The sequence below is a fragment of the Podarcis erhardii genome (genome assembly GCF_964252035.2).
Source record: "Podarcis erhardii genome assembly, chromosome: 14".
NCBI lineage: Eukaryota > Metazoa > Chordata > Lepidosauria > Squamata > Lacertidae > Podarcis > Podarcis erhardii.
Genome location: NC_138503.1, coordinates 41776399 through 41791292, shown reverse-complemented (window position 1 = coordinate 41791292; position 14894 = coordinate 41776399). Strand labels below are relative to the sequence as shown.

At 43.4% G+C, this 14894-nt stretch overlaps 2 protein-coding genes across 8 annotated transcripts in view; one reads left to right on the top strand and one right to left on the bottom strand.

The window, feature by feature from the left end:
- Positions 1 to 1278: 1278 nt before the first annotated feature.
- On the bottom strand, positions 1279 to 14783 carry LDAF1 (lipid droplet assembly factor 1). 3 transcript variants are annotated; one of them, XM_081840138.1, is made up of 5 exons: positions 14666 to 14783; positions 8779 to 8917; positions 6948 to 7116; positions 6095 to 6233; positions 1279 to 2325 (listed from the first exon to the last, which is right to left on the bottom strand). In XM_081840138.1, exons 2-5 carry the CDS (start codon positions 8848 to 8850, stop codon positions 2229 to 2231), a joined length of 477 nt encoding a protein of 158 aa, XP_081696264.1. In that variant the 5' UTR covers positions 8851 to 8917; positions 14666 to 14783; the 3' UTR covers positions 1279 to 2228. The 3 variants fall into 3 exon arrangements, with proteins under 3 accessions (XP_081696264.1, XP_081696263.1, XP_081696262.1); XM_081840137.1 differs by lacking the exon at positions 14666 to 14783 and adding an exon at positions 12370 to 12788; XM_081840136.1 differs by lacking the exon at positions 14666 to 14783 and adding an exon at positions 12478 to 12788.
- The window catches only part of DNAH3 (dynein axonemal heavy chain 3), an 88546-nt gene continuing 86519 nt past the window's right edge, over positions 12868 to 14894 (top strand). For 2 of the 5 annotated variants that reach the window (XM_081839441.1, XM_081839436.1), the window contains exon 1: positions 12868 to 13125. The gene's annotated coding sequence lies outside the window, so the exon portion shown is untranslated. Of the gene's footprint in view, positions 13215 to 14894 lie in introns of all 5 variants that reach the window. The other 3 variants (XM_081839440.1, XM_081839435.1, XM_081839437.1) reach the window with 2 other exon arrangements.

Sequence of the window (14894 nt, the reverse complement as noted above, 5' to 3'; positions counted from 1 at the left end):
CCTCCCAAGGCCTCTTTTGGGGACAGAAGCAGTTCCAGTGGGATCAGCATTCCTCCTGGGGTTCCTAACGAGGCAGCTAGGAGCAAGCATCCTGTGCTTTATGTAATGCTTTTTAACGGAGGACTCTAGCTCACCTTTTCAACCAGGGAAGGCAGCCAGAGCAGCCAATTAGTGGCAAACTCTTTCACTATCCTTCAGCAAATGTGTTTAGATCAATGCAAGGGAAATAGAGGGGCCTTAAATATTATGTATCAATTTAGTATGCTCCAGAGTTCGAAACTCCAGGGAGCCATCCATCAGAGGTGTTATAAAGACTCAATTTCAAAAGATTTCAGAAGCAACAGTGTGTAAAGTCTATAAAAGAGATAGAATCACAAGAGTTGGAAGGGACCACAAGGGTCATCTAGTCCAATCCTCTGCAATGCAGGAATCCTTTGCCCAAGATGGGGCTTGAACCCACAACCCTGAGATTAAGAATCTCATGCTCTACAAACCTGAGCTATCCCAGGTGCACAGTGTCAGAGCTTTGTGAGCTGGTACCCACAGATCTCATTATTTAGTGGAGGGCTGACCCACCCAACTGCTCTGAATGTCACTGGACACTTCTGCCCTAAGGGAGAACTGCACTGGCATACAAGTCACCTGACACCTCAGGGACACCTTCTCAAAAATGTCAGGGGTCCTTTAGCTGTGATCCCTGCATTGCAAAGGGTTGGACCATTTGACCCTCAGGGTTCCTTCCAACTCTACAATTAAATACGGTACTTCTAAATATGACCCCATCCATATATTCAGTATAAACGAATGCATGGATGCTCTCTTCTGCACTACCCTTCCCATCTGAAACATGATCAGTAGCTAAATGAGAGTGCATTCTCAGCAGCAGCACCAAGGCAATGGATTCTCTTTTGATGAAGGTTCATTATTAGTTCAAGCCAGTCTGGCTGTCTACTGGGAGGTTTCAAACTCTTATTGTCCCAATCTGTGTCTCAAAAGACATCCCGAGTCTGTGCAACTCCCACTGTCTAGAAACATGATGCTGCTACTTCTGTTGCCCTATGGACTGGGTGGTTTTTGTTGCGACCACAATTGCAAACAAGCTGTGGCAGTGGCAAGTGCCACTGGGTCCTTGGTAGAAGAGGTCTGGGTTTGGACCAAACACAGAGATCAAATATGGGTTTTAGCTGGTTATTAAGGGTCTCTTTCTCATATATGTACACACTCACATTCACCGGTGGTGCAAATGGAACCAAAAATACAAAGGCAAATAGAGACAAGTTGGATAAACAAGTAGGTGTTTAGTGGCAAAGTATGTCTTACAATGGCATTACCAGTTAGGCAAGACAGCAAGGGTGTTGCTATTATTAAAAAAAATGTTTGAGCAGGCATGAAAACACCTGGTCTGAAATACATTAATTTTGAAACACTCACATAAAATAAGGCACAATGCGTAACTGTCAGGTATTCTGCTAAGCCCCAAAGCTCTGGAAAACATGAGAAAGACCAAACTAGAAGCATATCACTTCTGAATAATTTAAAACATAACAAACGTGCTCAAGCTGTTAAAAAACAAAACCCACACTCATAGAGAGATACACCCTTTAACTACTTGTTTTCCACCTGTATCTTTGACAAGGTACTAGCTCAATTATCACAATGAGTGTTGTAAGATTTTTTTAAAGGCTTGAATGTCTTTTTCCACATTCAAAAAAGTACTATTACCAGCACTGTTGAATTTTACTTCCAGTTAGTTAGAAGAATTTCATGCTCCAAGTTGAACAAGCTGTAAGACCAGCAGTACTCCCTCTCACACAAAATATCCACTGACCTACATGGGAGATAAACATGGAAGAAGAGAATGGGACCCTGTTCTATAGTGGCTGAGTTGTCCAGCACATGACAACACATTTAATGATGGTTCAGTCATTATAATGACAACCGGAAGGAAAACTGGTCTCCAGGTTCCACAAACAATAAACCATTCTGACAGGTAAACATTTCAAGAATGTAACAGTTCTTTCAAAACTCTACATTTTTTAAGTGCTACTGAAGGATGCAATTCCAAGTACCAATCCAATTTATTCAATGTTCTTATCACTACTATCCCAGAAACCAAGACTTGAGCATTCTGACAGGCAAGTAGTCATGAAAATGTAACAATTCCTTCAAAAATCTGCATTTTTTAAAAAAATGCTGCTCTTGGAAGTGCTTGGAAGCGCCAGTCAAATTTATTCAGTCTTCTTATTAGCATCATCTTGGTCTAAGGCAGGAGGGTTGCTGGGCAGAAACCTGCTTCCATTAGCTATTTCTTTCTTTGACAGACTGCTGTGGGAGAGAGAAGGGGGGGGGGGGAAACAACACTTCAGATTTCTGATTTCATGGCTCACACAAATCCAAGTACCATAGGTTAGCATGCCTATTATTCAGAATTTCCAGAACAATTCTCATTATTGTCTCTCCTTATTCTCAATTATTGTCTCTCCCACTGATCTTCAAAACGCTTTTCAATAGAGGACAATGTCACCTATTTTGGCTTCGAGAGAGGGATGACAATGCCGTTTTAGCAGTATCATTTTGAAAAGTAGTTTCAACTTTAGGTATGATTCCCTACTTGTGTGGCATGATTGCCTTAGGCTTCATAAGGAGCAGCATCCTTGTCAAGAGAGATGGCTCTGCAGCAATGACCATGACAGCAGAATGTATGTCCTTAGTAGGCTAAAGGCAAAGCACAAAGTAGAAACAGATTAATAAGGAGCACTGGGGTACATCTGACACGTAATTCAGCTCAGGAGTTCTGGTGCTTAACGTTGGTCAAACCAAAGGTTCAGATCTTGACATGGCAGCTGCACTGAGTATTGCAACTGGTGACATACATATGTAGTTTTTTTACTGTCAATTAAAGCAGTGTAGAGCCTCGGCCCAGTATACCTGAAGGAGCATCTCCACCCCCACTGATCTGCCCAGACACTGAGGTTCAGCTCTGAGGGCCTTCTGGCGGTTCACTCACTGCAAGAAATGAGGTTACAGGGAACCAGGCAGAGGGCCTTCTCAGTAGTGGCGCCTGCCCTGTGGAATACCCTTCCATCAGATATCAAGGAAATAAACAACTATCTGACTTCTAGAAGACATCTGAAGGCAGCTCTGTTTAGGGGAGTTTTTAATGTTTGATGTTTCATCATGTTTTTAATATTCTGTTGGGAGCTGCCCAGAGTGGCTGGGGTGGGCGGAGTATAATTCATTTATTTATTTATTTTTACTTTTACTATTACCATTAGTACTATTCTATTCTCCTCTCTGCTGCAAGAGCAAATGCAATCCTAAACAGCTTAGCAGTAACAAAAGCAGTCTGATGGTGGCACTCTAATGTAACCCCTTACATAGTGCTTCTTAGTTAGCTGTGTACTGAGTGCAAGATTGCAATCCCATTTTTAAAAAGATACAGCATGCAACCTTGTCTAAAGGCTCTCTTACCAAGCCTTCAGCACCTCTGACTAGGCCCTTACAGAAGTTACTATCTCCTTACAATCATTCTGACTCACTTTTGACTACATACTTAGAATCATAGAGTTGGAAGAGACCACAAGGGCCATCGAGTCCAACCCCCTGCCAAGCAGGAAACACCATCAGAGCACTCCTGACATATGGTTGTCAAGCCTCTGCTTAAAGACCTCCAAAGAAGGAGACTCCACCACACTCCTTGGCAGCAAATTCCACTGTCGAACAGCTCTTACTGTCAGGAAGTTCTTCCTAATGTTTAGGCGGAATCTTCTTTCTTGTAGTTTGGAACCATTGCTCCGTGTCCGCTTCTCTGGAGCAGCAGAAAACAACCTTTCTCCCTCCTCTATGTGGCATCCTTTTATATATTTGAACATGGCTATCATATCACCCCTTAACCTCCTCTTCTCCAGGCTAAACATGCCCAGCTCCCTTAGCCGTTCCTCATAAGGCATCGTTTCCAGGCCTTTGACCATTTTGGTTGCCCTCCTCTGGACACGTTCCAGTTTGTCAGTGTCCTTCTTGAACTGTGGTGCCCAGAACTGGACACAGTACTCCAGGTGAGGTCTGACCAGAGCAGAATACAGTGGCACTATTACTTCCCTTGATCTTAGTTATGTGGAAGAACAGAAGGCTAAATACTGTTCTGTGGACTTAACTGAAGCAAGGTAGGAGACCCATCACTCTCTCCTGCTCTTGTTCCCCAGCAGAAGGAACCGAGGGACGTACTGCTTCTGAATGCTACAGTGCATCCTGATAGCCCTATCCTCCATGAATATGTCTAAACCTCTTTTCAATTCCATCCAAGCTTCCAGCTGAGCTTTAGTAGCATGGAACAGCCTGCAGTGTGCTTTATGTTCATGCTCATGCTGTTACGTGCGTGCGCATTAGTTACACACACTTAAGGATTTCACTTCTAGAGGCCTAGGATGGAGGGGCTGAAGCCTGCAGGCTAATGTCTTTGAAAAGGCACCCCAAGAGGGAAAATACAGATAATGATTTATCAGGGGTCTGTACCTGGGGCATTTCTGGAAAACAGGGATAGCTGGAGTATACGTATGATTAGAGCAAGATGGGAATGACTATATGGAGAAAGATTATGTCAGACCATTGCTTCATTGAGTGCAGTACAGTGGTGCCTCGCAAGACGAAAAGAATCCGTTCTGCGATTCTCTTCGTCTAGCGGTTTTTTCGTCTTGCGAAGCAAGCCCATTGACGGCTTAGCGGATTAGTGCTATTAGCGGCTTAGCGGATAAGCAGATAAGCGGCTTAGAAAAAGGGGGGGGAAGGGGGGAAAAGTCAGAAAAACTCGCAAGACATTTTCGTCTTGCGAAGCAAGCCCATAGGAAATTCGTTTTGCGAAGCACCTCCAAAACGGAAAACCCTTTCGTCTAGCGGGTTTTTCATCTTGTGAGGCATTCGTCTTGCGGGGCACCACTGTACTATCTATTCAAACCAGTAGTGACTACTCAAGGTCTTTTAGAGGTGTCAAAGCACTGTTGCCTGAGATTGCTTAAGAGCAGGTACTTTTTCTGAGCATCATTGTTCAACTGGAACTCTGTACATGCCTGGGAATTAAGTGTTTAGTTTGGCTCTGCTCTGAGCATGATGCTGTGACAAGGAATCAGAGGAAGCAGTGGTAGCTGAAGTAACTTATAGCAGGGGGTGCTCCAGAGGTCCCCACCAAATAGCATGACTATAGTAACTGGTCTACAGGGAGATTCCTCGCAACAGTGGATGTGAGGAATGATGATATGTGCAAGCTAACCATTCCCCAGTATCTCTACCGTATTGAATGCAATCAGATGCCTTTAATTAGCATTAATAAGCAATTATTAATTGTGCTTGCTCAAACCTCGCTCCTTGTGTTTGAGTTTTCCCATCTGGTGCATTCAGGTATCCACTGCTTTTTGTCTAGCTCCCTACTGCTCACTTACATGCCACGCAGGGTTTTTTTTTCCAGCTATCTCCATATCATTAATAGAAACTATTTCAACTTATGGTCCAGGCAATGTTAGTTTGGGTAGCCTGTGTAATTTATAACAATGAACCAGCTTGTTATTCTGTCTTTCTGAACCAGGGCTTCAAGCTGCAAAGCCTTCATTTTATGAAAATGAGCATTATAGTCACATTGATTGGCATTTGTTGTTCCTTGCCAATTTCCCCAAATAAGCAAGGCAACAGTGGCATTCCTAAGGTAATTGTGTCTGCTGCAATGGCATCTATGGAGCAGTTTTCTCCAGGAAAGATCCCCCAAGGGTTGCTTTCATGAACATGCATGCCAGGTACAGATTCACACACAAGCAGATCTGGTAATAGCATTACTTATACATGGGCAGGGTGCGCAACGTACAAATGACACACAAAAAAGGTAAGATGGGGGTCATTTACACTTCCTCCACACATAATGAGTTTAACTTAGGTACCCCCAGGATAGGGCCGGCCCAATCATGAGGCAAGGTGAGGCAACTGCCCACAGGAAAGTCTGTCTGAATGACTTCTAAAATAAATGCCTCCCGCCTTAACAAAATTATAATTGCTATTATAGTACAGTGTATTAGAAACACAATTCCTCATGTTAGGGTCTGTGGACACTTACTCTGGAGTGGGCCAGTAGCTGAGCAGAGTAGTAAGAGACATGTAACAAACACTGAGCACTCCAGACACCGCCAGTGATAGCATGCCCAATCCGCCAAGCACACACAGCAGGGTGAGTCCTCCCAACGAGATTACAAAACCTGCAAAGAACAAAAAGCAGTTTGTTCTTTCCCTCTCTTTTTTTCTTTTTAAAGTTGAATAACAAACATGACTAATCAAAAATTTAAGGCTATTACAAAATCAAGACTGCAACTAACTAACAAAATCATAAACAAAAATTCCAGTAGGCTTCTATGTGCATACAATTTTCCCATAAAGCAGAGTTACAGTATTTAAATTCAGAAAAAGAGAAAATAAAAATCAGAAAAAGAGAAAACAAATACAGAGGGATTTTCTTTTTATTGTAAAATATCTTTATAAGTGATAAAGCTTCACCAGTCCTTCACAAACGAGTTTCTATGTTTATTTCCTGTGTTACAGAGGGTTGGACTAGATGACTTGGGGTCCCTTCCAACTCTGCAATTATATATTTAGGGAAGTTTTTAATGTTTAATGCTGTATTGTGTTTTTAATATTTGGCTGGGAGCTGCCCAGAGTGGCTGGGGAAACCCAGTCAGATGGGCAGGGTAATAATAATAATAATAATAATAATAATAATAATAATAATAATCTGCCATTGCCTTCTCTAGCTGGCAGTAGCCACCCAGAGTTTCAGACGGGGACAATTTCAGCCCTACCTGAAGACTGAAACACATTTCTGCATGCAAAGCATGTGGTCTAACACTAAGCCATAACTAGTCCCTGGGTGGAATTCCACCAGCATACAGCATAAAAACAACAACAAAACAGAATACCTTCCATGACAATCACTCCAATGCAGGCAATTACAGTTGTGGCAACAACAAAAACCAGAAAGAATGCAACTGGAATTGCAGACGCTGCAATGAAGACCAACATTGACAGGGCAACGAAAGGATGGTCATCTAAGTACTGGCCAACTCGAGAGTTCATAAAAGCAACAACCTGCAACATAAAGCGAAAAAGAATAAAGATTTAAATATCCTAAGCAAATTAACAAACAAACAATTCTGGGAAGTGAAGTTCATAGCTGTCAACTTTTCCCTTTCCTTCCGAGGAATCCTATTCGGAATAAGGGAATTTCCCTTTAAAAAAGGGAAGTGTTGACAGCTTCCCTTCTACTCCAAGAAGAAATCACTTACTCAGCAATATTATTAGACAAATCTTCTCATGCTATGAATATTACCATATTTTTCTGTGTATAAGACTAGGGGTTTTTTTTAACAAAAAAATTAGGTTTAAAATTGCGGCTCATCTTATACACGGGTAGTGCTAAGGGGTGTTTTCTTAATTTGGAGTCCCCCAAAACAGGGGGCGTCTTATACATGGGGGCATCTTAAACACGGGAAATACGGTAGTCTGCCTAGAACAGCCTTTCCCCAATCTGGTGCTCTCCCCAAATTCCCAGCTAGCTCAGTAATGCTAGATGGGACTGATGGGAATTGTAGTCCAAAACATGTGGAAGCCAACAAATTAAGGTAGGCTGGTGTAAAATGCTTTTCCTACATGCCTTAAAGCTTGACAAGTTCTATCCTGCATGCAATTGGAGACATTCTCCTTTGATATGTGTCAGTGCAGAAAGGTGGCTATTGTTCTGTCTTTTGTTTTTTGTAAAAAGCTGGTGAGGGTTGTGCAAACACAGGAGCTAAAACTAGAACTGGAGATTTAATTTGCAGGTTTCTTCTAAAGGTGAGAACAGGAAAGAGGAGTAGTTCAGAGGTCAGCGTTCTCACTCTACAGCAGCAGCAGGTTTTAATAATGCATTAGGCCTATCCTATTAAGTATGACATTGGTCACCCCCAGAACCTGCATCTTGCATCAAGCACAAAGGGGTGGGGAACCCATTAAAAAGAAGGTATTAGGTGGCAAATCCATTCAGAACAAGGCTCTTGACCAATTTTGTGAAGGTGAAACCTTGTTTATATAGGAGAATTGAAGTCACAATGTCTCTTAGAGCAGTGTTTCCCAACCCTGGGTCTCCAGCTGCTTTTGGACTACAGTTCCCATCATTCCTGACCACTGGTCTTGCTAGCTAGGGATGATGGGAGTTGTAGTGCAAAAACAGCTGGAGGCCCAAGGTTGGGAAACACTGTCTTAGAGCAAAGGCTAGTGGAGGTTTCTGAGCTACAGAACACAGGCAAAAACAATCTTATCTGATTAAAAGCTGGTGGAGAGCCCTTTCTGTTGTCTTCTGTACCATGTATACCAGGATGCCCTCCACAACAATATTCCATTCCACTTTGCCTCCACTTAGTTTTTGGCTTCCTTTTCTTCAACAAATTATCAGCATCCCACACATACCAAGCATGCTTAGTTCTCACGGTGCTGCTGCCCAACCCAATCCCATTATGATATTCTGTACTACTGGAATCCTTGGGCGTGTCGGTGTGGCTTTCCCAAAACAGTCTCATGGGCCAAATGGCGAGACTTGGTGAGACAAGTTTGGCCCACAGGCCAGAGGTTCCCAATCCGTGTACTTATCCAACACTCTAGCCATACCAACTGGCTCAAAATCACTTTTAAAAAATCTGCAGTGCAATTGTAATTGAGACAACCCCCAAAGACAAGAAAAAGTATCATAATAGAATGACAAAATTCATAACTCACATGTGGGTTGCTATGAACGGTTTCCATGACTGAGTGCCACCCTTTCTGGAGTTCTTTCATCTCTTTAGACATGATGCCGCTTTTAGGTCAAATATTGAATCGTGCTATAAATAAATCAGTGCATTTTTAAGCACCAAATCTTAAGAAAGAAAGAGAGAGAGGAAATGAATCATTATTTTTCTAATTATACTCTTTTCATGCCAGGTGCCTAATATTTGGTAGCACTTAGAAACATTTTCTGATAGGCAGGTCAATGGAAACATTACAAAGGTTGTGGAACTTCTTGGGTTAAACTTATGTGTGCACATATTTTGAGCTTAAAGTGGAAAGTGCAGTACACTGGGTATTGTTGACTATTTGTTATTGCTGCATTGTTTGGCGTTTCAAATAAATAAAGGTAAAAATAAAGGGACCCCTGACCGTTAAGTCCAGTCGTGGACGACTCTGGGGTTGCGGTGCTCATCTCGCTTTACTGGCCAAGGGAGCGGGCATTTTGTCCGCAGACAGCTTCTGGGTCATGTGGCCAACATGACTAAGCTGCTTCTGGCGAACCAGAACAGCACACAGAAACGCCGTTTACCTTCCTGCCGGAGCGGTACCTATTTATCTACTTGCTTTCAAATTGCTAGGTTAGCAGGAGCAGGGACCGAACAACAGGAGCTCACCCTGTCACATGGATTCAAACTGCCGATCGGCAAGCCCAAGGCTCTGTGGTTTAGATAGCGCCACCCGCATCCTTTCAAATAACTATTTATTCAAATAAATAGTTATATACTAAAAAACTCCTAACTATAAAGGTAGCTTTTAATCTGCAAATACTGTATTTAAACTAAACCTTGGAATAAGAGGAGGCACATAAGGCTTAAAATATAGCTGGTTCTCTTAGTTCATAATGATTCTACATTTATTTGGTAATAAATACACCTATAGATGTATACCATCCATGGAACAATAATTTGTGATCAACAATCTTGTTTTATTTGTATGAAGGGCTGTCATGCAGGAGTTTTCAGTGTGTTATCTTCCAGACTGACCAAACAAAGCAAAAGGGAGGAAGAGAGAATGGAGAGGCACGGGAAATCCACCCTTAGCATAATAAGAGTAGTAATAATGTACAATATGTTTAATCAGAAGTAAGTCTCATTTTGGCACCAATCATACTTCTGGCTCCAGCACTGAAAAGGTCATTTTCTTTGTAACTCTATAATGTACCTCCCACTAGGGAGGCACCTGAAGAAGAGCCTCAACGAAAGATCTTATTTATTACATATACAGTGGTACCTCGGTTTAAGAACAGCCCTGTTTATGAACTATGCGGTATGCGAACTCTGCAAAACCAGAAGTAGTGTTCTGGTTAGCGAACTTTACCTCGGTCTAAGAAGGGAAGCCAAACGGTGGAAGGGCACCAGCGGCGGGAGGCCTCATTAGGGAAAGCGCGCCTCGGTTTAAGAATGGCTTTGGTTTAAGAATGGACTTCTGGAACAGATTAAGTTCATAAACCGAGGTACCACTGTATTTAAATGCAACTTAACACTAAGGCAGTCTCTAAGCAGTTTACAAAACACAATATGCATACATAACAAACAAATGGAACAAGGCAATTTTAAAAAATAACATCCCTCAAAGTGAAACTATAGTAGCATAGTTTTCAAAACAACTTAAACTATCTCTCTTCAGCCTCTTTCTTGCCAAAGCACATCCTGACTCAGCCTGAATACACATGATACATGTAAGGCACATTTAAAGCATATGACTTCCCCCAGGAACTGCAGTTTACCCATCACAGAACTACAATTCTCAGCACCCTTAACAAACTACACCTTCCAGGATTATTGGGGGAGATTATTGGGGGAGACAACATGTGCTTTAAATGTATGGCATGTACACAGCCTCACACATTACAACACTGACTCGAATAACACATCACACTCAAATTCTGTCCTGCATGTACACAAATCAAACAATACCTATGACTATTTATTAAATTTCTATACTGTCCTTTACCTGAGGATCACAGGACAATTACAACATAAAAACACAAAAATATATAGTAACAAACAAAAACAGTACCACCCCCCATGCTTGCTATGGCATGAGTCAGATTTTAGCTGGAGCCGACAATACACACAATTCATTTTCAGCATTGTAATCCTGTTTTTTAAAAAGCGCCTAAACATTCTGTTAGTGCACCTGTAACCTAGGTTTACGGGGCCATACGGCAAATAGTTTTTATATCTGTTTCTAACACTGGGCCTGGCTCATCCATTCTACTTGCACCCCTCTTTTCTGCTTGCAATCATTTCAGTATCTCCCTCTCTGTCCCCAAACTACTATCACCACTGGCTCCTTCCACTCTTTCAAAAATGCACCACAAGGACATCAGGAGACGCTTAACAACACCTTAAGTTTGAGGAAAGGAATCTGGAAAGAGGCACTCCTTCAGGTATTTGCATGCCAAGCCCTGTTGAGGGCTTTAAAGGTTAAGTCCTAGCATGGCAAACTTCTCATATCAAAAGTTACTGGCTAAGTTGCCCCAGCAAATTACACAGTCCATCTGTTGTGTCCATTCACTCTGCAGTAAGCCTCTCCCTTCGCTGATCCACACGCCAAGGCTGTATTTGTTTTGCTGGATAGTAATAAAGTATAGTAAACTAAAAAAAAAAAAAATTAAAATAAACAAATGCAGCCATACTTTTCTGATAATAAACCATCACAGGTAAAAATATCCTGTGCAGTTGGGGGGGGGGGGCAGGCTGCGGTGACACATTCACCTAAATCCCTGGTCTTCAACAGGTGGGTCGGGACCCACGAGTGGATCACGGCCTGATCCAAGGTGGGTCGCAAGCAGGAGCACTTCCACCATGCTAACATATGGCAAAAGATTACCAAATGGATCCCCGTGGCCAAATGCACGTTCGGGTTAAAGGGGGTGGGGTGGGGTGGGGGGGTGTCCTGGATCCGAAAAGGTTGAAGACTAGGAACCTAGAAATGTGGTGACAAAGGCGCACAGAGATTTAAGCTGAGGAAGGTTAAGAGCCGACATCTGAAAAGTTAAAGGACCTAACATGTTTAAAAGGGCAACAAAATCGGGACTCAACAGGGGCGGGCGAGATAGGACAAGCTGCAGCATGTGATGAGCATCCCGTTCCCACCCGATGGTCAGGGTGAAATATTTGGGGGGAGTTACAGATAGGTAGCCGTGTTGGACTGCCATAGTCAAAACAAAATAAACAAAATCCTTCCAGTAGCACCTTAAAGACCAACTAAGTTAGTTCTTGGTATGAGCTTTCGTGTGCATGGTATCTGAAGAAGTGTGCATGCACACGAAAGCTCATACCAAGCACTAACTTAGTTGGTCTTTAAGGTGCTACTGGAAGGAATTTTTTTATTTTATTTGGGGGGAGAGAGAGAGAAAGAGCAAGAAACCACGCTGCCCTGTTGAATCTCCGCCTGCTCGCTTTCCCCCAAACGCCGAGCACGGAGCTGGGTGGGTGCGATATTCGGGAGAGCTGCCCCTGTTGAATCTCTGCTCCGAGGCCAGGAAGTCCCCAGAGCCCCTTTCTTGCCTGCCACCCCCCCACTAGAACTAACCCGATGGGGTGGGAGTTAGGAGAAGGCCTCGCTTTCTTTCCTCCGCCGAGGATGAGGCCTCCGGAGGCCAGCGAGCGGCCCTACGCCTTCCCTTCCCGGACCTCCTACCTCAGCCCGGCTCGAGCGCTGCAGCGGCCCTCCCGCCTCATTCTCTCTCCCGCCGGCGTCGCTCCTCGCGCGGATGAACCGCCGCGCCGCGCCCTGAGGAGGCCGGGCCCGCCTCTCCCGTCAGGGCCTACAAAGCAGCAGCAGCGCCCGGCGAAGGGGAGCGGGCGGTCCTCGTGCCCGCCTCTGCCGCCTCAGCCTGGCTCCTCACACTGCCGGGCCGAGCGGGCGCCAAGCTCCCCTTCTCTCGCCCTTGTCCACGGGCGCTTCCTTCCCGCCGCCTCGAGGCAACCGATAAAATATACCCCCACACAACTCACACCCCCCCAGTCGGTATTCTAGCAAGGTGCTTTTCTGTGAGGGGAAAAATGTATATATAGAGGGAGGGATAACCTTTTTTTTATATAAACGTGCGCGCGCGCGCGCGTAGAAATGGTAAATTTATTTTTAACGGCAGTTTGTAAGGCCACAGGGCAGGGCACGGTTAATATACGGTACTTTTTGAAAGCCAACGGAAGCTGGTGAAACGCCTCACGCGTTTTAAGGAAATTACTGTATTTAGCAAAGGAGGATTCCATCGTTAAGTCCCCGTCTAAAACAGGAATGACTGGCAGGCAACCCGATTCGTAAGAGACCAGTGTGCACGTACACGTGTGCATATAGATACATCTTCCACAAGTGTATCTGTATATGTGAACACTTTGCATGCCCCTACAATCGGCTCTAAGCGGTTTGCAAAGGTACAAAGAACAAAAATCAAAAGGAAAAATCTGACTTCAGTTAAAGTGGGGGGATAAAAAGAAAAAGGATTCAGTAAGCTTTGGAAGTGCGTGTGTGTATATATGTGTGTGTACGCACATATGTATATATGCATCATATTTTCATCATTTTTTATTTGTATGCTGCCTTTCCACAGTTAAAAAACAATGCTCAAGGCGACTTACAGCATAACAAGATTTACATAATTACAAAAGTCATAAGCAATAAATAAACCACATCAAACAAATACACAACCAGATGGGAAACAATTTCCACATAAATCAAAATCTAAAACAAAGAATACAGCATTAATATCACAGTTTAAAATGACATAGGTAAAAAATAACAGCAATTTAAACAAAAAACAAAAACAAAACTGAGCCCTCTCTGCCCAGCAGAAGCAGCAGTCCTTTATAGGCCCCGTCCTAGGTTAGGTGTTGAGTGGCAGGACTGGGGCCCTCAGGCGCTCAGCAGTACCCTTTATATACACATAAATTGTGATAGAATATGCACATTAGGTTGACCGCTTATGTGTCGCGCCCAAAGAGGAAGTGCATCTACAAAAATGGAATAGATTTGCAAAAAAAAAATATGCATATTCTAATTCATATGTATTTAATAATAATGAAAATTTAAATAGACATACAACACATCTCACTCTAATAGAGAAGGCTGTGCCCAGGTGAGTCTGCCCAGGTGTGGCTGCTCAGTCTCTTGTCGGGATGCTAGCTTTTGACCATGGGCAACATCAAGGGACCCCAGCCTCTACTTAGATAGGGCTTTTAAATATTTAAAGCAGATTTGGATTCCGTTTTGGCCTTCAGATCAGACTGTCCTTCAAATAGAGGACAAACCAGCTAAAAGCATTTAGAAGCAATCACATACCCCCACAGTTATGACTTCCATGGTTGTCATGGGCAGTATCTCTCAGCCATCAAATGTCTGGGCAAACAGGAATGTTTTTTAAATTCTTCCTGAAAACTAGCAATGAGGAAAACAGGCACACCTCACCAAGGAGGGAATCACAGCCAAGAAAGCCCTGTCATTCATCAATGCCAACTGGGCAGCAGACAGAGGTGGTGGCACTGACAACCTCCCCTGCCAATTAATTGTAGAACCCAAGATGACTGATAATTGGAGTCACTTCTTTCAGGTACTTGGGTCAAAAGCCATTTAGGGCTAGTTTTATAAGCTAGGACTGCTGACACCTTGAACTGGGCTTGGTAGCACAGTTCCAGCCAATGCAGAACTATCGGGACTGGTGACACATGGTTGCATCAGGCTGTTCTACTTATCAGCCAAGCAGCAATCTTCTGCATTAGCAGAATTTGCACATCTAAATATTTCCCTATCCTGAAGTGTTAAGATTCCCTGCCATTCCGTTGATTCAACTCTCCTCTCAGCTCTACATTGAGTTGATAATTCATCCTACCACATCAATGGGACTTTCAGTTGTAACTGTCCTTCACAAACAGCAGCTGAAAGAGATCAGGACTAGAAAAAGCTGCTGTTCCAGCCAACTGGGTAGATGGGGGGGGGGGGTGAGAGCTGGAAGAGAAGGGAAGGGAGAGAGGAGTCATTCTACGTTGCCTAGTGACAATAATGCTGTCACCTTGGCTACCCAGACTGAGAAGTGAGAGTGTTATAGAAGTTCTTTTTGA

What these genes read in the sequence shown, in the direction of transcription:
- LDAF1 (XM_081840138.1), bottom strand. Translation starts at nt 8,850, where the DNA reads ATGTCTAAAGAGATGAAAGAACTCCAGAAAGGGTGGCACTCAGTCATG. An exon ending in CCGTTCATAGCAACCCACAT is followed by an intron (nt 7,117 to 8,778) that starts GTGAGTTATGAA and finishes TTTATGTTGCAG; the next exon opens with GTTGTTGCTTTTATGAACTC. An exon ending in AGCTACTGGCCCACTCCAGA is followed by an intron (nt 2,326 to 6,094) that starts GTAAGTGTCCAC and finishes TCTCTCCCACAG; the next exon opens with CAGTCTGTCAAAGAAAGAAA.